Source organism: Bombyx mandarina, chromosome 22 (genome assembly GCF_030267445.1).
Source record: "Bombyx mandarina strain Sakado chromosome 22, ASM3026744v2".
In the NCBI taxonomy this organism is placed as follows: domain Eukaryota; kingdom Metazoa; phylum Arthropoda; class Insecta; order Lepidoptera; family Bombycidae; genus Bombyx; species Bombyx mandarina.
The window spans coordinates 3,052,831-3,079,374 of NC_143228.1; the positions used below are offsets into that span (position 1 = coordinate 3,052,831).

At 34.4% G+C, this 26,544-nt stretch overlaps 1 protein-coding gene across 1 annotated transcript; it reads right to left on the reverse strand.

Moving 5' to 3' along the window:
* Positions 1-3,652: 3,652 nt before the first annotated feature.
* On the reverse strand, positions 3,653-25,695 carry Cds (CDP-diacylglycerol synthase). Its single transcript, XM_028186961.2, has 10 exons — positions 25,483-25,695; positions 25,261-25,385; positions 24,201-24,297; positions 23,103-23,279; positions 16,547-16,739; positions 8,594-8,760; positions 7,953-8,105; positions 7,058-7,186; positions 6,283-6,417; positions 3,653-5,770 (listed from the first exon to the last, which is right to left on the reverse strand). Exons 1-10 carry the CDS (start codon positions 25,555-25,557, stop codon positions 5,678-5,680), a joined length of 1,344 nt encoding a protein of 447 aa, XP_028042762.1. The 5' UTR covers positions 25,558-25,695; the 3' UTR covers positions 3,653-5,677.
* Between the last annotated feature and the right edge of the window lie 849 nt (positions 25,696-26,544).

Consider the following 26,544-nt stretch of genomic DNA (forward strand, 5'->3'; position numbering starts at 1 on the left):
GTATCAGATTAACGGTTATTAACTCCAGCATAGTCGCATCACCTGATACGACTCCATCAGGTATTGCATCCTTTAAGCCCCATCGACTAACAAATGTTGTCGGGCTATTAACCATAAGAAATAAGTACAGGTAATACTGCACATAGGTCTTGATACTCTACATCGGAAAATATTGATTTCATGCTTGTAGAGTCGCTGTACCAATGAAATTCAAACTTCATTCTTTTAATAGACATATTTGTCTGTGCCTGAACTTTAAAAAATATGTACCATAAATTGCAATTAATAACTTATATGAATTTATTACTATTTCTGACAACCCTATATTAAACCAGTCTAGGTGGAGAATTAAGAAACTCTACTTTTAATTGGGATTTCATTTATTCATCTCTATACAAGTCACAATAAATAGTTTAAAGAATAAAACTTCTAACCATCTACAACACATTTATATTTCTTTAGGTACACCAATAATTTAATGGTAAAACTTATCTATAAGCCTTATAGTAAACATTTATATTCAATACTTCGATAAAAATCAACAATGGAATATCAAATAGAAATATTACGTTAAAAATTTATTAACTCATCGCATCCAAAATACCGAAGATATAAATGGATAAAAGGTGAATTCCTGATTCGCAGTAAAACATAAAAACTAATATAAGTAAATATACGATAGATACTTTTCTTTCAATTCATACTAACTATAACTATATTCCATATTACATTTTCGACTCAAACCAGTTGGTTTATTTTCAACATTATTAAGACGTAAACTTCACAAATGCACAAACATAGACTATTTAATTTAAGCGGATAATCTGTGCAACAATGACGTCACTCCACAAGATACAGATGATACAGTATTAAACATTAGTTCGAGATACATTTTAGTTGGGACTGATTCAGACTTAAAAAAAAAATTTATTGCCCTAGTATGCAGACTAGCGTACGGCCCATCTGATGGTCAGTGGTTACCGTCGCCCATGGACTTCAGCAATGCCAGGGGCAAAGCAAAGCTGATGCCTACCGAAAATATCGATACACAATAAGAGTAAAAAACCAAACAGTTGTATTTTTTAGTGTTGTTTGTTATATTGGCGTCATAGTCGACGACGCTTAATGATGGTGGCAATGGAACCTGTGGAGGTCCCTTTAAATCCACTTTCTGATGATGCGCAAATATATTATTGATACATACTTGTTTTTATTGCTGTTATTTGGTGAACGGTATTTTCTTTAGTAAAAATCTCATTTTTTTAACAAGTGGCGTAAGAATATTGGATTAAATTTTTTATTAAATAATTAAAAAAAATATTAAATATTTATTAATTATTTAATAATAATTTTTAATATTTAAAATAGTATTAAATAATTATTTAAGAATTATAATTATTAAATAATAATAAAAAATAAGACCTAAATTCGTTCACAAATCAACTCATCAACAACTCATTTAGCTAATACATTTAGGCCAAGTTTACGTCTTAATCGGTTTGACAATTAAAACTATTATACTCAACTATCACATTAAACGAAGTTACGACACATAACTAACGCATCTACCTACTTATACATTAAAACATTTATATTAATACTATTTGAATAGGTCGAGAGAAAAGGAGATTTGAATATATTATTATTATATAGAGATTTTTGATACAGTTACAATATTAAGTCAGAGTCCTAATATCTACGAAGACATACAGTGTTTCAATTGACTAAGCAAAATCCAAATAACCGAGTTATGGGGATAAGATTTAAAATTTTCCTTATTATTTTGGAGATAAATAAACTTCCATTACATTTATTAACAGATAATAAATCTAGGATTATACATATTTCATTTTGTCCCATGGCAAATAAACGCTTTATTTTAAAAAATAAACATTATGAAACTACCGTTACATACGTAAAATTAATTCAAGAAAAATAAACATAACTTGGACCTATTTCATTTTATATAATACTAGAAAGAGTATTCGATTTACAATCGTCTCGATGTGATAAATAATGTAAGAAATGCGAAAACCACCATTGGTTCATAGTCAATGTGTACAGGTAAACTTGCCAAAAACGAACAACAGATGGCAGCGCTGGTCTTCTCGCACGACGCCATTAAAAAGAGCATTTGCAAAAAATCATATTTTCGAATAACAAATTTTTTTTTTTTTTTTTAAGAGATTTTATGACCTGGTAACTAAGACCTTTAAGTCATGTCTTATTTTACTTTATATTCTTAATTTTATGAAAAATGATAATATGGAGTGAAATGAAATGAAGATGATTAATTTGAGACATTAATCAACTGGGATGAAATTTAATGAAATGAGATGATATGGGATGAAATATAATCGCATTAAAATGGTGGTCATTTACTGAGATTTTTTCAGTGGACTTTTTGGAGGAACCCAAGAAGTTACGTCCAGCAGCTTTGTTTCATTTTCCCACATTTGTGCACTTTCACAGATATTAAACAGTTAATAAACCACCATTATTACAGATTTAAACCCGAAGAAACACTATATAGACAAAATAAAACAAATCACACAACTGCACTCCTCGCGTTCCCGACGAAAAGTCCACAATATCTTTTAATGGAACTTTTTGGCCGCAGATTGCACCAGATCAATGACGCGAACTACATATTCCATTTCGATTACATACATCATACAATGATACTATTTATTTATATTACTCGCTTCGGAAGAGATTAATTTATTTATTTCATACGTTTCATCAGCGTAGATAATTCATAAAATAGATTAAAAAAGTGTCACGATTAATACAAACAAAATTACGTTCCGGTACGCAATTAAAAGGAAGTAATACTCTGTTTAAAAAAATCGATTTTTTTTTCTATATTTGAATTTTTTTTTCAAAATAAACAATCTATTGGTCGGACGTGTAAATCGGGATCGAAACAACCACAGACAACCTTTTGTTTCAACTAAGACAATAAAAAAGAAAAAAAAAAAATGTAATACTATTATATTTACACAGAATCACGGTAGGTACTCTAGCGAACGTAACGTCACACGCCAAAACATAAATAAAAAACAACGTGAAAATACAACGTAACGTAAAATCACAAAAATTATCACCAAACTTAACAATGTCCTATATAAAACTTTAATATTAAAATTTAGTGCTAAATATCTTGAAAATGAACCATTGAGATAAATTATTTAACTGAATATATTTATAGTTAACTAAATAAATATAATTAGTACTAGCATATGAATAATGTGAGAAAATCAAAACTGAGAAATTAGCCCTTTTGTTGTGCATTTTTTTTACTGTAGCTTTTTATTACGCACATTTCAAAATGCAGTTTCGTAATGTAGTTACTTCTCTTTAAAATGACAATCTAATCTAATATATGTATTTAAAAGAATATATATTTAAGATAATAATAATAAATAAATAAATAAATAAAATAATGTTATGATATAAGTTAGAGTCACGTAATTGAGGCTATTTTTATGTAGATGTGAACATTGGTTCGTCTTGTGTATTTACATTATTTAGAAAAACGTAAAGCTCATTTTATGGTTTTGTTTTAAATATCAGTATTTGTTTTAAGAATATTTAGCACTAATTTTAATGGAATCTTACACGAAACAAGGCGAAAACTGACAAGAAACAATTTGTATATTTTTTTTCTTTTTTTTTTTAAACTAACTGCACGGAGAGAAAATACGATTATTTTTTGTTTACAAGCAAAATTATACCCTTATAATAATACTTTTGTCATTTTTATTAATCGTCCAAAAAAGCGATGTTGAATTGTGACAGTAAATAATAATAAAAAATTTAGCACAGATTACTACCGTTTCTCGATAGATAAAGAAAATCTAAATATTAAACACGAAACTTAAAATGCAAAAATCCCTGTTCAATGAAAGAAGAGTGTAGAGTAGAATAAACGCGATCAAGTCTAACCACATTCAAACAAATTAATACTAACGTTCTTATGGATTTTCGTTCTGAACTTAAACGATCCTTTACGTAGCCAAGAAAATGATTCGAGAATTTTGATAAACATTAATTTATAAACTAAATTTAATTGTCGAATAGACATTTAATTCGAGTGATCAGTAATGAGACATTTTCGTCCCAAAGATATTGAAATAAGAGCGACAATCGTTCGTTTTAAAACGAATTATTATAATTTTAAAAAACATTAGAGTACAATAAATTTATAATACTAAGTAGATAAATACAATATGAGTATGATAATACATTAATTTAATAGGAAAATTAGTTTTATGTTGACCTTACAATGAAAATACGATTAAAAATAAAATATAGTCTGATGGGATTGTTCTCAAGTGCAGTCATAGACGTTGGCCCAACAGGCGAATGGCCAACACTACTGAATGTACTGTTGGCCAAATAACAACCAACAAACATTAATTATATGAAGCATAGAAAAAAGTTTTTAAGACTAATATGGTGGTAACATTATTGTTTATTATCCTACCCCCTCAAGGTTGTGTAGGTTATTAAAATACATAAATCGATAGACAATGAATAGGCAACCGGACAACCATTTCTTTTATACTGAAGCGTTAACTACACAAAACCTTAGTCACGAAACGATTTAAGTGTGACGTCATTTGGGGCCAAAATGTACGACAAGTTAGACATATAGCGTTATGATTAGTATTGAACATAAAGTAAAATATTTACACTTAGTATTTAAATTTTAAATAATATGAAATTATATCATCAAACATGTTTTTAAATGATCCTTTTAATATTATTTAAATACCTTGCAACAATTTTTTATATATTATTTAATGGGTATCCGGCTGCCTGTTGTACTTTAGACATTGCCTATCTATTAAAAAAAATTGGTGATAATTTGTTTAAAGGAACTAAGATAATTTCTATATGTAATTAAGTATATATGTATAAAAGACAATAAATTTATAGATATCATATAAAGCCTACCCACATCCCTACTACAAGAAAAACCTAAAGAATAATTTACAATTTATATCAATATATATCTAATATTTGAATTACGGTGTTTGAGATAAGACGAGTCATCATCCACGACTGAAATTACACGTTGTCGAATTTCGTCTGGAAGGCGACCCGAAACCGCGAATCGATGCAAAACATAGATTCGTTTCTTTGGCAATTATCGGAATGGAGTCAAAGAAAAGTAGCACGTATGTAGTACGAGATAAGGAGTATTTTTGGGGTATAAAGGTATCGGAATCAAAACACAAGACTCATCAGTTTATCGACTAGAACGGTTTGTTATTTTCAAGATACTCCGTATATATTCAACCTTTGGAAGTTTCCGGAATATACACATTACAATGTTGCCAGATTAAAAAAAAAATACAGCGACAACTCTACCTACGTCGCAATGCATAAACGAACTGCGCTACAGAGTAAATAAGTTTTAGTATATCAACACTAAATAAATGTCATGGTATTTTTTTATATAATTAAATAATAATAATAATCTAAGGACCCAATGGCTACTGCCAATGATCAACAATATTAACGTATTTTTAAGATAATTTGAATAAGAAATATTATTATATTTAAACGAACTAAGGGCAACATACTCCATTTAAACGCAAAGTTTGGAACATTATAATCAACGTGACACTATATACCTCGCCGTCAAAGATCGTACATACGTTCCCGTCTAGGGTATGGCGTTCAGAATATTCCGATGTTCCAGGGACTCCTTAAGGGCGTAGAACATTTGGAGCTGCTGTTCCGGCTTCAAGTTGTACACCTGAGGAAGGATATGATATTTTTAAAAAGCTAATAGATGGCAATTTCGAAATTAAAATCAACCATATTTAAGGTTAGTAACAATAGTGACGTCACTATTCTGTAAACAAACCTTTTTCATTTATCTTTTTGTGCGCTTCGTTATACATAAATATATTACTATCAGTTAACTTCAGAATAAATAAATTCCCATCATCTACCCGTCCGCTTCGTTGAGCATTTAAAATTAACTTTATTATTTCTCACCCCCACAAAGATTCTCATCATTAACGCCCCCGCAACTGGTGCAGGGGGAGTCCAACACTCATATAAATATTAGCCTATCCATTAAGTACATGTATTTTCTACATGGATCCAAGTTTCAAGTCAATCGGATGCATGGTTCAGTAGTTATAACGGAACATCATTAAAAATCACTGTAGATTTATATATTAGTATAGATGTGCAATACATGTATCGTTGATAAAAAAAAACAAATAGCTACGATTATTTGTTTGACAGCTAATAGTTTACCTGCTGCAACAGCTTCTGAGGAGTAGCGGTGCGTATGAAGCTGGTGATGTAGACGTTGACGAAGGTGGCCATCAGGAACTGACAGTCGAAGCGGTCCATGATGCCGCCGTGCCCGGGGATCACGTCTCCGAAGTCCTGCGCGAGAACGACTATTATTAACAAGTCCAACGCCAGGCCGGAACCATGCTTAGTCTCGCTTGTCGCGACGGACGCCGCGTATCTGCCATTAGACATCTTTCGGAAAATAATGAGTTACTGTTTTCGTACATAAGTCGCCCATTATTTTTGAGTTATTTTTTGACAAAAAACATCTCAACGATTTTTGGATTATTTTTTTATTGCTTATATGTGTGGACGAGCTCACAGCCCACCTGGTGTTAAGAGGTTACTGGAGCCCATAGACATCTACAGCGTAAATGCGCCACCCACTTTGTATCTCAAGGAGGGTGGCGCGTCTACGTTGTAGATGTCTATGGGCTCCAGTAACCACTTAACATCAGGTGGGCTGTGAGCTCGTCCACCCATCTACGCAATAAAAATAAAAAAAAAAAAAAAAAAAAAAAAAAAAAAAAAAAAAAAAAAAAAAAAAAAAAAAAAAAGATATGAGTTCTAAGGTCTCAAGTATAGTTACAACGGCTACCCCGCCCTTCAAACCGAAACGCGTTACTGCTTCACGGCAGAAATACGCAGGGCGGTGGTACCTACCGGTGCGGACTCACAAGAGGTCCTACCACCAGTAATATTGCGACGAAGCGAATTATCTTCATTAAGCTACCTTGATCTTGAAGGCCCTCTTGAATCCGGAAGCGAAGAAACCACCGAACGGTCCAATCACTGAACTAAAGGTGCTCAGGAACAGCGAGTGAATCATGAAAGGGTACATGTTGAACTTGTCCATGCCGATCTGAAATGACATTTATACATTTGACTGAAGGTACATTTTGGTTTAATTATGCTAAAATTTAAAATTGTGCCCAATACTTTTATGTGGTAATCAGAATCCTTTCCGCTTAAATTTTCACGCCTTTAATTCAATCAATCCAAATCAAAATAAACTCTATTGAAAATACATCTACATGTGCCTTTAAATTGTCACAACTTTCCCAATAAAACAGAACAGAACGTATCACTCTAGAGTTGCTAAGTTTCTCATTATCATTAAATCAATCAAGTTAATAGCTTTTTTTTATGGATTTTATGACCTGGTATTTAAGACCTTTAGGTCATAACTTATTTTAATTTATATTCTTATTTTTATGAAAAATGAGATTATGGACTGAAATCAAATAAAATGAAGAGGATAAATTTGTGACATTAATTAACTGGGATGAAATTATATGGAGATGATATGGGGTGACATATAATCTCAGTAAAATGTTGGTCATTTACTGAAATTTTTTCAGTGGACTTTTTGGAGGATCCCGAGAAGCCAAGTCCAGCGGCTTTGTTTCATTTTCCCACATTTGTGCACTTTCACAGATATTAAACAGTTAATAAACCACCGTTATTACACATATAAACCTGAAGAAACATTAAATAGACAAAATAAAACAAATCACACAACTTCACTCCTCGCGTTTCCGCCAAAAAGCCTCAAGTTAATACCCTAACACATTAGTTGCTAGTCCGTCAATGAACTTTATCTTTATACATTTTTGAGCTTTACTGACCACTTTCATTACGGGTTGCAGGAATTGAGGCGGCGTGTACTCCTGGAGTCTGAACAGCAGCGAAGGCTCACAATCCATGGTCATGCGGCCCACGCTCTCGGAGTATTCGATGGGACATACAAGGTACGGATATTGTGACATTATATAGGAGAGCTGAAAATATCATATTATTGTTATTGGTTGTATTTCAAGAGGAAAGATGAACAATCAAGATGTCAATCATAAAGAATAAATGCGAACATCTGTCGAGTTGTTTTTAATACTTGTAATAAATAAAAAAACTGGGAAACAACGTTGTAAATGATATTATACATCTAATACATCTGTAATCATTCTTAAGCATGTTTTCAAAATTCGGTGTCTTTACATAAATTACTAGCATTTGCCCGCGACTTCGTCCACGTGGAATAGTTACTTTGGCATAACGTTCATATACGTAGAAAGTGAAAATATTTTTGAATTATAGAATGTTAAGGAGCTATTTAAACCCCTATTTTGAAACATTCTTTATTAGGTGGAAAGATTTTTTCAAATCGGACCAGTAGGGGCAGAGCCAAGCCGCTGCCTACCGTTTAATACTCTCCAGATCTTCAGCAAATCGAACTCCAATAACTGAGGATTAGAAAGGCAAAATTCCTCACCCCGAGACCGAATATGACTGTAGATATACCGCCGCCAATGAAACCCTCCCAGGTCTTCTTGGGACTCAGTTTGATGAGCGGAGTCTTGCCGAAGAAGAAGCCGAATACGTAGGCCATGACGTCATTGCAGATGATCATCGACACCGGCACTATGAACCAGATCAGACCTGAGAACAAGAAATATAACTTGAAATATGAAAAACCTTCTTTTACTGGTGGTAGGACCTCTTGTGAGTTCGTGCGGGTAAGTAACACCATCCTGCCAATTTCTGCCGTGAAGCAGTACTGCGTTTCGGTTTGAAGGGTGGGGCAACCGTTGTAACTATACCTTAGAACTCTTATCTCAAGGTGGGTGACGCATTTACGTTGTAGATGTCTATGGGCTCCAGCAACCACTTAACACCAGGTGGGCTGTGAGCTCGTCCACCCATCTAAGCAATAAAAAAAAACAGATCTAAGATCGTCTCTTCTTCTTCTTCTTCTACCTAGCGTTTTCCCAGTCTAGTGGCAGAGACCGCATTCCTACTAAGATCGTTGTGGCATAAAAATGAAATTAGCAATGTTTATTTTCAGTAATCACTATAAGTAGTAGTGGGTATTTCAAAGCCGAGACCCCCCCCCTACTTCTGCTGGGAAGCAGTCGTGGGCTTTTGCTTCAACATTGAGATTGTAATGTTTGGACGATGACATTTAACGCCAAGTGAACTCGTTCACAGATGTACTGACAACAAAACAAACCCGATAACAATCTATCCGGATGTTTATGCGAAGATATTGCAACCAAATTACTCCGAGCTACTTACTAAAAGTTCACGTTTCGTAATAATAGCAACTAGTGGTCCCGTAGTAGTCGAAATTCGACTATAATGAATGAAATTATAAGTTTAAAACATTATTATTGGTTCTGTTGTCAAAGACTATTATACTTCTATAATCACAGATTTCGCCAAGACTATACACTATAGACAAATAATATTAATCTATTCTCAATTTGACCACAGGCTTTAAGCAATAACAAAAGTTCGACAATAAACAAAAGAGTATTTAAACGTGTGTGTGTCAAATACATGGTAGTGTATGTAATTTTGTTTTTATTGATTTAACGTATTATATTTTTTTGTGCATAATTCAAAGAATATCAACATTCTGCACTCCTTCTCTATATTCTCTATAAGTGTGGGACATTTCATACTCCTCCGTCCGCGCAATTTTTGTAAAAAGGAGTACAACGTTTTTGCTTCACGTATTAATATATAGATAGATACCTTATTATCTTGGCTAGCTCTCGCTCTGTTTAGTGATGGCGAGCGTTAAAGCTGCGGTGTATTTATTAGCCGTCATACCTATTTCAGCCATGAAAAAATTCTGCATTCTGCTTTTAGAGTTTTGTTCAGAGGATGAATGAACGCGGGAAGCAAATTTAATAGTATTATAGAAAATGTGATAGCCTAAACGGTTTCGAGGCTAAAGTGAAGCATATTTTTAATTAAAATCATTTATAATTTTTACTATTCTTATCTTCAGGATATGAACCGTTAACGTTCGCCCAGAAATTAGGCTAGCGTGACCCATGACACATGCGTTATATCATGAAAATTTCAGCAGTAGTAGGGACACTAGTTTTACAAAGCTCCGTTTTCCGGATAAATTCCGCAAATTCGAATTACCTCACGTGACCTGATTTCGTCGAAAGCGTTAACCCGTGCGCGTTGCTATTTTTGGAACATCGATAAATTTTCATATCGAATATCAAGTATCGCATCGACACTTTCAAAGCTATGATAGATGAAAATTTTAAAACTCATCGTTACATCTGATTTTTTTGGACGTCTCAAGGGGGCCGCAAACACGTCATGATTATGGGATCCGACAATCCTTAACACTAGGTTGTTTACCACCACGCTGGTTACCTGTCTATGCAATTAAATACATATTATTATTTAGCAAAAAAAAATTGTGTTTTTGTGTATTGCCCTTGTAGGCAGACGACCCACCTGATGGTGAGTGGTTACCGTCGCCCATGGACTTCAGCAATGCCAGGGGCCAAGCCGCTGCCTACCTTTAAATACTCTCCGCAAGCCTCGTTTGGAAAAAGAAATGTCATAGCGCTCGGAAAACACCGTGGAGGGGAGTCATAAGTCGATTTTTTTTTTATCATATCTACTAACTAATACATACTTCAACATAGTTCAATTAGCATAACGTGCATATAATAACTAGCGGCCCGCCTAGCAATTACCGCGAGCTCTCTTCGTTTCGTAACTTCAACATTAACTAAATTATGTATGTACACGTTTGTGATACAACATCGTTGCACTTTTTTTTATTGAATAGACTAGCTGACCCGGCAGACTTCGTAGTGCCTCGATCGATAAATTAAACACTTAAGCTTTTGTATAAAATAAACTTAAAACAAACAAAAGGAATCCGTCCGACGGGGGACACATGAAAGGAAAAACAACATTATTTGTTTTTATTTAATTCCGAGTATTTTCATATTTTTTCACCTTTTAAACCTTCTCTGGACTTCCACGAATAATTCGAGACCAAAATTAGCCAAACCGCTCCAGCCGTACTCGAGTTTTAGCGAGACTAACGAACAGCAATTCATTTTTATATATATAGATAGGTGGACGAGCTCACAGCCCACCTGGTGTTAAATGGTTACAGGAGCCCATAGACATCTACAACGTAAATGACGCCACCCACCTTTGAAATATGAGTTCTAACGTCTCAGTATAGCTACAACGGCTGCCTTTCAAACCTTTCAAACCGAAACGCATTACTGCTTCAGGGCTGAAATATTTAGGGCGGTGGTATCTATCCGTGCGGACTCACAATACGTCCTACCAACAGTAATAAACTTGCACTAGTTTGTAATGCAGTCTGTTGTTACGTTATATATGCATTAATTGTTTTGTAAAATCAAAACTGAACCAAACACGCGAATCAACATTATTACGAGCATCGTTTGAGCAGAGAGCATTCAAACATGCGAACATATTAGATATTAATTCAACCGCTTTTTTGTTGATTTTTTTTAGTTGATTACTTTGGAAAACGTCTTTTTGGCCAATGTATCAATTGTAAGATCAAGATATAGTTTTTATTGCTCTGAATGAGCATAAGAGATCACTCAGTAGTAAATGGTTACAAGAACCAATGATTATTAATGATAAGGGCGTCATCAGTTTTAAAAACGGCTGTTCCACTCTTCCAATCAGCACATATGAGTGCTTACAAATCGGCAGTATCGGTACCATCTCTTGCGGGCTCACACTTCACGAGAATCGACCGAATTATAAATCAAACACATAGAATACACACAATTTACAAAAGATTAAAATATTTGTAACCTAAACAAAGGATCAAAATTGTTCAGCTGTTTTAACATCCAGAAGCCAAAGACTACTAATAATAAACTTGCCATGAAACAACGCGTACCTACCAGCCATTGTTCGCTCGAAATGTATTATTATAATAGAACGTTATACATATGACGCTGACTTAGCGATGATGATATAAAATTTAGAGATATAAAGCTAGAGACGGCTTCGTCATAATGACTTGGTCGTTTCTCGCTCAATTAGCGATAGTCAAACATTTGGATTGTGCCTAAAAAATAAAAGATTAGCCGGCCTCAACAAAATTAACGTAAAAATGTATTGACACATTACCTATCGTAAATTGTTATTTTTAGTACTATATCAGAGAAGTTGAGTTATTAAATATAATAATTTAATAATAACCTAACAACAATATTCTTTTTTTTTAATGCTTAAACGGGTGAACGAGTTCACAGCCCACCTGGTGTTAAGTGGTTACTGGAGCCCATAGACATCTACAACGCCACCCACATTGAGATTTAATTTCTAAGGTCTCAGTATAGTTACAACGGCTGCCACACCCTTCAAACCGAACCGCATTACTACTTCACGGCAGAAAAAGGCAGGGTGGTGGTACCTATCCGTGCGGACTCACAAGAGGTCCTAAATTTGACTTTTCCATATTTCAAATCAATCGGTTGAATGATTTGCGAACTCGCTAAAGGAAAACAAAGAAATTGGTGCACATATTGAAATGTTTATTTAAACAAAAAGACACAGACTATTATATACTACAAAAAATTTGCAGATCCATGAATATGTTTGTACGTTTTTTGAGGAAATTTTAACAATTAAATTTTAATTTTAATCTGTTCTAGAAACTTCGTGTTGTTAGGATAAACTATAATATTCTTTTCGGAGCACGCGAAACAAAACCTCTTTAAGATTAGTGTTCTCCTTTTTTATGATTTTGAAATCGTTCATGAGTATGTAATTATCCTTTACGCTCTGAAAGTTTTATCTTAAAAAACAAAAACTTTGACACATTTCTCCCTTAGAATATCTCATAATCGTATTTGTTTAAGCTCTATATGTTAATCATACCTAATTAATTACTGATAAGACCTTTACACATGACATGTAAATTGTTTATAGATTAGATTAATTTCAAATAATTGATTTAAAAATTATACTATAGAAATGAAGAACCAAACACACAAAAAAAACTGTATAATCAGAAATATGTATTAAGGCGGCTTTCAAACTGCAAACACAGCTTCTAATGTCGAGATATTACGTATTAAAAATCTATTTTCTATAAACCACAACGTAATATAGGCAACGTACAAACAGCATTGAGATACTACTACTACGTAAATATAATTCAATGATGAACAGCGTACATACGTAGATATATGGTGTAGTGAAAACCCGGCCTTATTTCCAGTCGACCTACATACGCACTTTGAAAGGTTTCCCGACGGGGACATTGTAGAGTTGACAACAATACAAGCTGACGGAATGATTTAATCACAACTGCGCTATTCGTTACGTGCGTAATTTAATTAAAATATTAATAGATTTATGATATATAAGCCGTTGCTTACGCCATCAATAAATTGACATAGCAATTCTATTTATTACAAGTTAATTCTTTTATTAGATAACTAGCTGACCCGGCAGACTTCGTAGTGCCTCAATCGATAAATAAAAGACCTAAACTTTTGTATAAAATAAACTTAAAGGAATCCGTCCGACGGGGGACACATCATGGGAAAAACAAAATTGTTATTTTTATTTAATTCCGAGCATTTTCATATTATTTATCTTGCATTTTTTTCTTTTACATTTTAAACCTTCTCTGGACTTCCACAGATAATTCAAGACCAAAACTAGCCAAATCGGTCCAGCCGTTCTCGAGTTTTGGCGAGACTAATGAACAGCAATTCATTTTTATATATATAGATAGAAGATAGATGTGCAGTTACTGATTGCCTCGTCCACTAAGATTCCTCGTCAGAATATGTGTTTAAATGTAGCTTAGATATACATTTCTTGATTCGTGTGTTTAGGGTGAATCATGACATAAGAGAAAATTCCAACATGAGGACGTTATACGTATTTATGTGGACTAATTTTCAGTTTTAAAACTACAGTAATAGCGTTAATTCTTGCCTGTATCTGCCACCAGCCGCCACGCCGTCACGAGAACATCTTTTCTTTGCTGTTGTTTATACAATCGAGTCGATAAGCTCACAGTGTTTTACGCAGTTCCCAAAATGAATGGAGTGGAAATGTCGATGCCACCTTTTTATTATTGGTATTTACAGAGAAAACTGCAGTCTTTTTAGCTCTATATGCGAAGTAAGAGCAGTATGGAGAGAACGGGCAGCAGTTTAATTTTTAAATAATTATTGATCGCATTTGGCTGACTGTCCGATATTTTAGTCACGGATGCACAGAAATAAAAAAATAAGTGGGTGGGTATAGCTACGCTCAAATAGAAAAAAACCGATAAGAAATCTAAGATAAGTACTCTTGCTTAATATTATTATGCAATGCATACAAGTCCCGAATAACAAATATTTGGACTGTCAATCTACCAGCCAGACCACGCGCTCTAAGATCTTCCCTTTGTCCTCCATCAAACGAGTATATTTAATCTGAGTAGGAACCTATTTGGCCTCACGGGGGAAAGTCCTCAATGGTGCTTACAGTCCTCAAACGGTCCGAAAATTTACGCCTTACAAACGTGCCTCAAATATATTTTTTATAATTACAATATGCACGACCAGTATATAGCTGACGTATTTTCCGTGAATTCAATACATTGGTAGAAACACTAATATCAATATTGTCGTTTCAAATTAATATCATTTGTGGTTTATAAATTTTATCAATTAAGGGTTAACCGCATACGTCCACTTATCGATGGATACGGTAATAATAATGTAATTTAATATTGAGAAATATTTTTTACACGCTTTCATTAGCTGGGTGTGTATGTTTGTATGTGAAAACAATCAATATTTTGACAAAAAAAATATAAAATCGCTCCAAGGACCTGACAATTTTTTTTATAAAAAGAATAAAGTTAAAAAAGTTAATTTTTTCGGTTTGCCATTTAAACTCCATATATTTTTTTTCAAATGCAATTATAAAATATTAATTAGTAAGTTAAAACTGTGTCAAACGTCCACGTTATTATGCACTTGTATAAGTTTTTATTGTGCCACTTATAGTTAAAAAAACAATACAAACCAGTCACCAGTCACAGATCAGTCAAACAGACCAGTCACAGACAACAAAAAAATAAAAGATTATTTTTTGGAACGAAAATGTAAATATACCTCCATAATTATGACCTTTCATCTTTTTGTGAATAAATTTAATGGAACGTATATGGTGTCACCTTAACACTTCCGTTCGACCGGGTACGAGGTTCAAGTGCATAAGTCCTTACGTACAAAGTACATACATATCGATTGGTTTAACGAGGTAATCCAATTCAATTGTTAATGCGATTCTACACTTCTTTTTCTTTTCAACATACGATTTCTAGAACAAACTTATTTAACAGCAAAGTTACCTTCGCTTCGAAATAGATATGGTAGATGTTTATGCCTAAACATAGTATAAAACAAAGTCACTTTCTCTGTCCCTATCTCCATATGTATGCTTAAATCTTTAAAACTATGCAACGGATTTTGATGCGGTTTTTTTAATAGATAGAGTGATTGAAGAGGAAGGTTTATATGTATAAAAACATCCATTAAATAGTGGAGAAATCAATAATAAATTACAGTTTCCGAAGCGAAGCTAGGGCGGGTCGCTAGTGCTTAAATAAACAAAAGAACATAATTCAATTCAACTTCGAAAATGGCGAATTTGTAATTTCAAAGGAACGAAATAAAGTTGTATTTCGTATTTGTAAATACAGTTGTATTTCGTCTCGATACATCGCATCTTATGGTCATATTATTGCTTAAGACTACCATTGAGTCACGCGGTAACATTGTTCGTCCTTCACGCGTCTATGTTCTCAGGACAAAGTCGTGACATCTGTTTACGAATATCCATGGACTACGGTCTTCCAATTTTATTTGCTTTTAACGGCACGTCGACCCCCAGATACTACCTATAGTCGAACTGGTTTGATCTTTCTAGAGCACGGGACTTTAATCCTTGGTGTCGCTTTTTCGTTCCGTTATTTTCAGAGCGGTCTCCATCCTCTTAGACAATGTGTCCGGGATTCATGAATTCTGCAGTAGCACATATTAGACGGTCCTTTTTTTTTCTACCTAAGCTGATGGTCTAGAGAGACCATGTCAGCGTCACCGGGCTAGTAGGTAAGCTAACACGAACCCTAGCAAGAGCAGTGCTTCGCAGAATCTACCACCGAATCGGAATCGCGACCCACTGAGAAGATCCGGCGAGAAATTCAGTAGGCTGTGTCTGTGGGTTAATTTACTCGCCGATCCCTTAATCGCCAGCGACGGGTTCAACGAGAACGATGACCGGTGCTTGGGGTATTAGACGGTCATGTCTTGACTTGAATTCTTTGAATAGTATACGCCGCAACGCGTTGCCGTCTGCATCTAAAGCATTCGTTACATTGACAACTCACCCTCAAATATGTTCTGGATGATGAGATACGACTGCGTAACGACGATCAGCAGAGCGACGTGGGTCCAAGCGAACAGGCTGAACTGCCGCATGTAGTAGCGTTTGACCAGAGACAGCACGAACCAAACGAAGCCGACGCAGTACAAGCTGAACGATATGAAACGATGGTACGTCACCAGAAACTTGAGGTAGTCCTGTGAACAAAACATTTTTTTTGCGTTTAAGCAAATTAATTTTGTATCTTTAGTGACTTTAGGGAGTTTATTGATGAGAAGAAAATTTAGGACAAACTATTATTTGCGCTCACGCCACCCAACAGCGCCGAAATACCGGCCCAACTCATAAAATTTGAAAATCGTGGTTTAAAACAATTTGTATCCTGAAAACATTAACAACGCTCTCGTTTTTGTCGACAGCAACCTTATTTTACGATTGAATACGAACTTTTACATATCTGATGATGTATGTGAGATATCATTAGTGTTTTGCTTCATTTTTTCGGGCAGGGTGCCGAACCTGCATGAAGTTTTCGCGACTTGAGTACGCGTGGGGTATGACGGACCGCAGATTTGCAGGGCGCGGACCCAAGGATGTTTTTAGGGTTCTACCCACCAAATGACTTCCGTTGCACTATCTCATCCAACGTCAAATTTCCGCCCGGGATCAGTATACCCAGGCAGAGTAGGTGTTTTCCCGCGGTCAATACTGAATACTCCCTTACGGATCCATCATATCCAATAAGCCTTGTATTAGACGCCTTCCGTTCTAATAGTAGGAGTAATGACGCCGGCAACCGTACTCGTCGAACTCGGCAAAGAGTTCGACGTGCAATATTCTCAGCGGGTCGCGATTCCGATCCGGTAATAGACTCATTCGCGAAGCAGCTACTCTTGAGTTGTTAAGTCTCTCTTGGAGGTGCTCGAGTAACTGTTAGCAAAACCCACTCCTCTTGGCTGAGCCCATGCTCGCCCACCTGTCCTTGTGAAACTGGAAAGGCCTCCGGACCACCAGTAAACCCTCAACAACGAATCTCGCAGCGCCACGCGATAACGGACGAGTCGATCATTAAAGATATACTTCAGTTATATATAATAACATTGAAACTAAAAACTTAATCAAATATGCATCAGAACTATAATTATAACGAACTGTACAATATATACACAATGACAATGTATGTACATACATATTCCATTTCGTTTTGACCTTTAACCAAAAGACATTAGCCTACATTTCCGTGTACCTCGTAAACTAATAAAGGCTAATATGCTCTGTAGTTTGTGCTAGCGTTATATACACGCATCTAATTTCAATCAGTTATTGGTGATGGCATAAATAATGGCGGCATACACAATGCGATATCTATGGACTCTGGAAATAATTAACAGCAATTGGGCCGAGAGTTCATTCACCCGACTATGCAAACGAATATACTTAACCCTAAATACATGTACATATACAACTGAAGTCGGGCTACAGATATAGGTATTCCGCACAGGTAGGTACCACCGCCCTGCCTGTATTTCTGCCGTGAAGCAGTAATGCGTTTCGGTTTGAAGGTTGGGGTAGCCGTTGTAACTATACTGAGACCTTAGAACTTATATCTCAAGGTGGGTGGCGCATTTATGTTTTAGATGTCTATGGGCTCCAGTAATCACTTAACACCAGGTGGGCTGTGAGCTCATCCACCCACCTAAGCAATAAAAAAAAAACATCTATAGGATTCAATCTGCGATAGAATGAGACAGAAGGTGATGAAAGTGTCACTCCTACTGCGGTGAACGGTACGGTGTTTAACGATGTTTTTGGGGGACTTATCTCCATTTTTGGGTAAGGTTTGCCTGATCATGACAATGAAGTTGTGCAAGGCTGGTATGTTTTTTATTGCACTAGATAGGAAATCTTAAAGTACATGTATAAGTTGATGGATGTAATTACCCACCATGCGACATGAGTTCGAAGTGTCAATGGTAGTCAGCATACGAGTGCCGACCGACACTCAAAACGTTATATTCATAAGCTACCAAAGCACATCTCAATAGTGGCGATTTTGCATGATTGGTTTATATTTCAAATAACTATCATATTATTAAGTATACTAGAGGTCCCGCGGTAGTCGAAATTCGACTATAATTAATTGGAATTGAAAGTTTGTACATTATTATGATTGCATTTTCAACGCCAATACTATACTATAGTACAATATTAATAAAGACAAACAATATTTAATCTATACTCAATTTGACCACAGACGTCAAGAACAACAGTTTGACAATAAATAAATAGTATGCATGCGTGTGTGTGTCAAATACATGGTAGTGTGTGTAATGTTTTCTTTATTGGTTTAATGTATCTTTTGTGCATTATTTTAAAAAAATATTAGCATTATGCACTTCTTCTTTATATTCTCTATAAGTGTGGAAAATTTCATACTCCTCCGTCCTCGCAATTTTTGTAAAAAGGGATACAAAGTTTTTGCTTCACGTATTAATTATTAAGTATATTACTTATAACTAGTCAGGTCATAAGTATTGTCACACAGTAAAAACTTTTCTTTTAGAATGCTGGCCACAAAAAAGTTTATTGAATTCGAATTTCGAATTGTTCATGAAAATAAAAATGTATACATTTAGAATTTTACTCATTTTTAAATATGGAGTGGACGCTTAAAGAAGACCGTGTTGCAGTTATAGCGTTGCATCGTTGCGGTTACGCGCCAATTCAAATTTTTAACATACTGAAAAATTTTAATATAACCAAAAGATTCGTTTATGGTAACATCAAACGATACAATGAAGACTCTAGTGTAGATGACAGGTCAAGAAGTGGTCGCCCGCGGTCTGTTAGGACTCCAGCAGTGATAAAAGCTGTGAAGGCGCGAATTCAAAGAAATCCCAAACGTAAGCAGAAACTGTTGGCCCTTCAGATGGGGTTAAGCAGAACCACGGTGAAAAGGGTGTTAAATGAAGACTTAGGGCTTCGGGCATATCGAAGAAAAACAGGATATCGTTTGAATGCTCGTCTAATGGACCTGAGACTGAAGAGATGCCGCGCTTTGTTGAAGCGGTACGCGGGAAAAAAATATCGGGAAATTCTTTTTTCGGATGAAAAAATTTTTACCGTAGAAGAGAGCTACATCAAACAAAATGATAAGGTGTACGCACACAGTAGTGAAGAAGCAAGCAACCGTATTCCGCGTGTCCAACGAGGTAATTTTCCATCCTCGTTCATGATATGGTTGGGAGTTTCTTATTGGGGCTTAATAGAGGTACATTTTTGTGAGAAAGGTGTAAAAACGAATGCAGTTGTGTATCAAAATACAGTCCTGACGAACCTTGTGGAACCTGTTTCTCATACCATGTTCAATAACAGGCACTGGGTATTCCAACAAGATTCGGCGCCAGCTCATAGAGCGAAGAGCACACAAGACTCCTCCAGTCCAGATTTGAATCCGTTAGATTACAAGATATGGCAACACTTGGAGGAAAAGGCGTGCTCAAAGCCTCATCCCAATTTGGAGTCACTCAAGATATCCTTGATTAAGGCAGCCGCCGATATTGACATGGACCTCGTTCGTGCTGCGATAGACGACTGGCCGCGCAGATTGAAGGCCTGTATTCAAAATCACGGAGGACATTTTGAATAAACTTTAGTGTCATAAGAATCTATGTTTTGTTAAGTTCATTTTGATATATGAATGGTTACATAATGAATAAACTTGTTTCAATTATTTTACATTAAACATGTGACAGAATTTATGACCTGACTAGGTATATTAGAATTATTAAACATGTTTATTATTATGATGTAGTCGATCAGTCTAATTTTAAGCTGTTTCCCTATTATTTATTGATACCAAACGTCAACAAAGACGTCCGACTTAAAGAACACTGAATATTACAAATTATTACAATTACAATTACTCCAGGCAACTTGACAGGTTTTCAGCAAAAATATTATGTCCGCTATTTTCTTAATGTGGATTCACAAGTCGGCATCGGTAATGTTTGTGACTGTTATTACCACTAATTACCCTATTAGGGATAAGCATTCTTCTGCATTCTTTTACGTGCGTTCGTTTTGAATTATAAGTCAATTAACAATCCAATCAACCCAACGCGTTGTTATCAACTGATACTTCTGTGGTTACAAATGCACACGATTCTATAGTGCATTCTTCGCGGTAATCGAAAACAAAAAATATTTTTTTTAAGTGGTAACATTCTCTAAACTAACTTACATATCTCGATATTAGACAGATAACATCGGGTACCTGTAAAATTTTTCCAATAAAATATATGAAATTTTTGTTGGTTCGAATATTAGTAAGAAATAAATCAGACTAAATGTATGGGAATAATCGCGTAGTTTTTTTTTATTACAACCCTTGGCCCATTATATTTAAAAAAAAAACCGAGACAGTAACTTTCATACTTTAGCATAATATTTGTATTACGCATAGAATCTATGATAGATAACCCGTCACGCTATCGGTCGAGCAATATTTATTTTGTTTGACTGCATACATTTTGGCAATCGGTGTTCGTGTGATAAGTGTATTACACGTTGCGTACCGGACGACCGTAATCTACATCAAAATAAACATAAATACTAAGCGGCTACGTATTTCGCGTCTTCTATAAAACCGATATGAAATTCTGAATACTACACTAACGTCGATAAGAAATAGACGATACTTACCTACTTGTAATTTTTGTGTTATAAATACCTACATCATAACGGAATGCAATATTTTCTTTCAATATCATGAAAACTGTAAAATATTTGAAGTGTCGGAAATAATATACTATAATAATGATAAAAGTAGTGGTGCTTTTACTCTGTATCCTTATTGTCGTGATTCTTCTAACAGCTGTGTGTACAAAATATATTAAATATAAAAAATAAAAATATAATAATTAAATTAAACGAGATTAAACCGTAAAAGTAGTTTTATTATGTCTACGATTCGCGAAAACCGAAGAAAGGACTCAACTGTTTTTTTTTCTTTTTTTTTAAATCACGTACGGTCATCCTGTTCCAAATTAGAATTCCTTGTGTAATGGATGCCCGAAACTGATATACATATATTATATCGATGATATATATCCGTTTAAATATATACATATATGATAAACACCCAGAGAAAGAGCAAACAAACCTGTTCATCACACGAAAGTTTGCCCGTAATGGGAATCGAACCCACGACCCTCGGCGCAACAGTCTAGAGCGTTAACTATTGCACCACTGCAATATTTGAATTAAAAAATTACATCTCTACTAGTTGCTTTTGAATGTTTTACTTCATTTTATTTCTTGAATTGAAGACTGAAATATCAAGTTATCGATCAATTTATAAAAATATCGTTATACCTAAAAACACGTAACATTGACTCACATGTGGACATGTCCGCTTTTCGCAAACAATACAAATTATTATTAATATAAGTCAGCTGAAATTCCGCTGGTCACGCATTGTGAGGGAAAAATGCGAAAGGCAAAAAAAAAACAAAATTAATTACTAGGACTTTAGATGAGGAATCTCGTCAAATAAATTTTAATATTTGTTTAAAAGGAGAGAAGAATTTTGTCTTCGTCTATTTAAATTTAAATTTCACATAGCACTTGCCAGTTGTATTTGATTCAAATGTTTTTAATTACACACTGACACAGGGGTCAATGACCTCGATATAACATTACATCTATTACTGTTGGTAGGACCTCTTGTGAGTCCGCACGGGTAGGTACCACCGTGCCTCTTTCTGCCGTGAAGCAGTAATGCGTTTCGGTTTGAAGGGTGGGGCAGCCGTTGTAAATATATTGAGACCTTAGAACTTATATCTCAAGACGTGTGGCGCATTTACATTGTAGATGTCTATGGGCTCCAGTAACTACTTAACACCAGGTGGGCTGTGAGCTCGTCCACCCATCTAAGCAATAAAAAAAATATAATTTTTTAACTTATAACACTAACGCATTTACTATTTCACTTTCGAAGACAAAGTTTTTTTCTCATCTAAAATACCTATAATTCAAGTCATTTATTGTTTTTTTAAATAGAATACCATTATTTTATCCTTTTTTTTATACGAATGAGAAATTCCAATATAATGCTACATGTGAACCTTGTTAATAAAGCCGTTTACGTCACTAGTAAAATTTATAAGCTGTGTCAAGGGCGCATTAAAGTTACTTCCTTATCTTCCTAGTCACATGTTGCCTTAGGATCTATTAACTATGGACTAAGCATACCCTGGTTTACCTAAAAGTGGTTTTATATTATTATTATATTGTCCATGACTTGAATCTTCTGTCAAAATCTTAAATTGCATACAATCTGTAAATACTTTGTTTGGCTTCAACCTCCCAGCATAATATTATCTTGAATGAGTCATCTGATCAATGAAAATGAATTTGATTGATATATATCCGCTAAAAGTAATATGATCTTAGCCTTTTAGTTGCTTAAGTCCGGTTTTGTGACAAAAATGCTGGTATCGCTGATGCTATGTAATAAAACTTTTATAAAACAATGCAACTTAATAATAAATGCTCACCGTTCTGTTGATGACAACACCAAAGTAGTCAATCAAGTTTTCCCCATAGAAGAAATAATTGGAAGTCAATAGGAAGTACCAAGACAAGGAACGGAACCATGGGAGACCATGGACACGGTAGACTGCATATCCAATGTTGATGATCTCTTCAAAACACTTCACTTGAACGCAGAGGACCTTGGATAAAAGTAAAATACGTTTGAAATGTGGACAAACAATAGACTATTAAAATTATCATAATATTCATTGGGTGCTAAAGTACATTTTAATACATTTTCTGTAGCTTAGACGACCTACACACTGAGAGCATATGTTGATCAAACTATACTTCATTGAAAAATTGTATCATAGTCTGATTTGCAACGGTATAGATAACAGCTAAGTTCTGTGGCGTATTTTAAGATTCAGTGTCTAAGGTGTATAAGATTTGCCACCCTATCAATTAATGGAAAAAACCTAAAACTTTTAATAACAATTAAATTTATTTAATGTTTTTTTTTAACTATACCCTTAAGGCCCACGAACAAAACAAAAATGAAAGCTAGGTGTTGTGGTTTACACTGTCCCTTACAACCGTCTACCCACAGCGATGACCATTTTGGCCCTAAGGTAACTATGTCAATGGCTAGACCACCAATCAGAATGGATACAGACTCAGAACTGAAGGGGGCCAAGCAGCTGCATTTCTCAACCATAGCATATAGATTGTCATCCTATAGCTTGATCCTATTTATACACAATGCACATAGTGGTAGTGGCAGGACCTCTTGTGAGTCTGCATGGGTAGGTACCACCACTTTACCTATTTCTGCAGTGAAGCAGTAATGCGTTTTGGTTTGAAGAGTGGGGCAGCTTTGTAACTATACCGAGACCTTAGAACTTATATCTCAAGGTGGGTGGCGCATTTACGTTGTAGATGTCTATGGGCTCCAGTAACCATTTCCAAAACACCAGGTGTGCTATGAGCTCATCCAGCCATCTAAACATAAAAAAAAAACAAAACATATATTCAAGAAATACTTTGGAATGGGTAAATAATTAACTATATAGAATATAATGGCCTGTAATTTTTATTTTTATTATTAAGAATTAATATACCGTAATCATGAGAGCGAGAGGTCCACCGTAGATCAGCAAACAGAAACCTCCGATCATCAACCATGTAAATATTCCACGAATTACCCAGTTCCTCCATCTAAATGCAACAATAAATATTATAAAGACATTATATATATATTATCTTTTATTTAAAATCTGTGATTAATTTTGTTCACTTAAGTTTTTGAAGAAGCTACTCCTTTTTAAAAATAACAAATGATCTAGATTTAAATTATCAGTTTTTTTGTTTTAAAATCTCATGTCAGCAAAATGCTTATCATATTTCATAGAACACTTATAAAATCAGTACTAAAATCAAGTCTACCAATACTAATGTACTATCAATATTAATGACGTGAAATTGGATATCCAGCTATTCAAACTGAGCATTAAGAATTGTTATTAGTTAGTTATATATAGTGTAGTGAGCAGACATCTGTACAAACATTTTTATCATACCATTTCTTTAAATAAGTTGAATCTAAAGTTTTATTAAAGAAATTCTTATCAACGGAACCTTTGTAAAAAGTATATACAGAGTTAAGTTAATGTCATAAGACTGCCTAGAATGATAATTAATTACGAACCTAAAATGTGTAAACGTAATTATGCTAAGCACAGTATCAATTAACTCAAACTTGGACATCAGAAAAAAATATATAATAAATTGTAAACACTGGAAGTTCTAACATTTTTTTTAGTTTATTTTGTACTACTTTAAATTTTCTTTATTAATTTTAAAACAACTTTAACTATCTCAATACAATGTCATGGTCTAAAAATTAATGCATAATTTAAAATTTTACAAACATGAAATGCCAACATATTCTATGACCTTGTCAATAAAATAATTTATTCAAATTACATGTGAGATTACACAAACATGCTCACTAATTTTAAATTTCAACGCTTTTGATCCTAATAAACTTTTAATTTAAATACAATAGTAATTTAAATACTAAGTTAAACACATTTATTTTTCTGACTGAAATTTATTGATAGCTGATTTAGTCACCATAGATAGCTAATTCGCAATTCCGGAAGTTTCTTTGAGCATTACCTCGTAGATAGTCCAGAAAGCGCAGAGTCAAGGATTTCTGGAGTTTTGTCAGTGCCTTGCGGTAAGGACTTCGCTAGCTCGTCCACATACTTCTCTTCTAGGACTTTCTCCTCTTCAGAGTCGACCTATCAATGAATAAATCAGTATACGACATTATTTTTTGAATTTCAAATACATCTGTATTTTGTTTATGAATTGAATATGCAGTTTAAAATTTCATACATGATCCGACTCGACAGCAGCTTCTATTTTCTGGTTTCCATCGCCGTCTCCCCGCCGTTGCCTTATTTCACTCATTTCTAATCCTTAGTTAAGCACTTTACCACTGCACTTATTTAATTCGGGGACAAGCTTTACGCGCGTCCGATTATTTCATTTCAATTCAATTGTAAGAAAAAATAGACGGTGTTTTCCACCGAGCTGTCAAATGAAAAATCAATAAGTTTTTTTTTTTATTTGTTGACAGTCACTGACTTCCGAGCTTTTCAGAATGGTTCAATTATTTTGTCAGTCTAAAGATAGTGAGACTGCAGTCTACGAATAAATTATTTATTTATTATTTTTGTCTGTTTAATAACAAGCAAAAAAGTTACATAAGTTCCAAAAGCAATCTACCACAACAATTGTTGTCAAGGACTTGTCTATTTAGTGTTTCTTCAGGTTTAAATGTGTATTATTAACAGTGGTTTATTTAATAATTTAAGTGAAAGTGCACAAATGTGGAAAAATGATACAAAGTACGACGTAGCTTCTCGGGATCCTCCAAAAACACCACTGAAAAAGTCTTAGTACCGCTACCACCAATACAACCACCATTTTACTGAGATTATCATCTCATCTCATAACATTTAATTTCATGCCAAGTGATTAATGTTCTAAATTAGTTAGTGGTTACTGGAGCCCATAGACATCTAGAACGTAAATGCGCCACCCACCTTGAGATATAATTTCTAAGCTCGCATATATATTTAAGTGGCTACCTCAACCTTCAAACCGAAACGCATTATTGCTTCACGTCAGAATAGGCAAACTCACTTCGCATTATAATTTTTCATAAAAAATAAATGAAATATTAGGCTATGGTATGATATCTTTGACTTTCCAGTTGGATAAATATAGATACTATTTACTATGTATAATAATATAATAATGCTGTCGAACAGCATGACCAGATTTAGTAGATTTCTACTTATTTGGTAAATTTTGAGGCCCTGGCAACACAATTTAATATGTGAAAATTATTTGGTTATTTTAGTTGAATTCACGCTTTTCAGTTAATCTAGT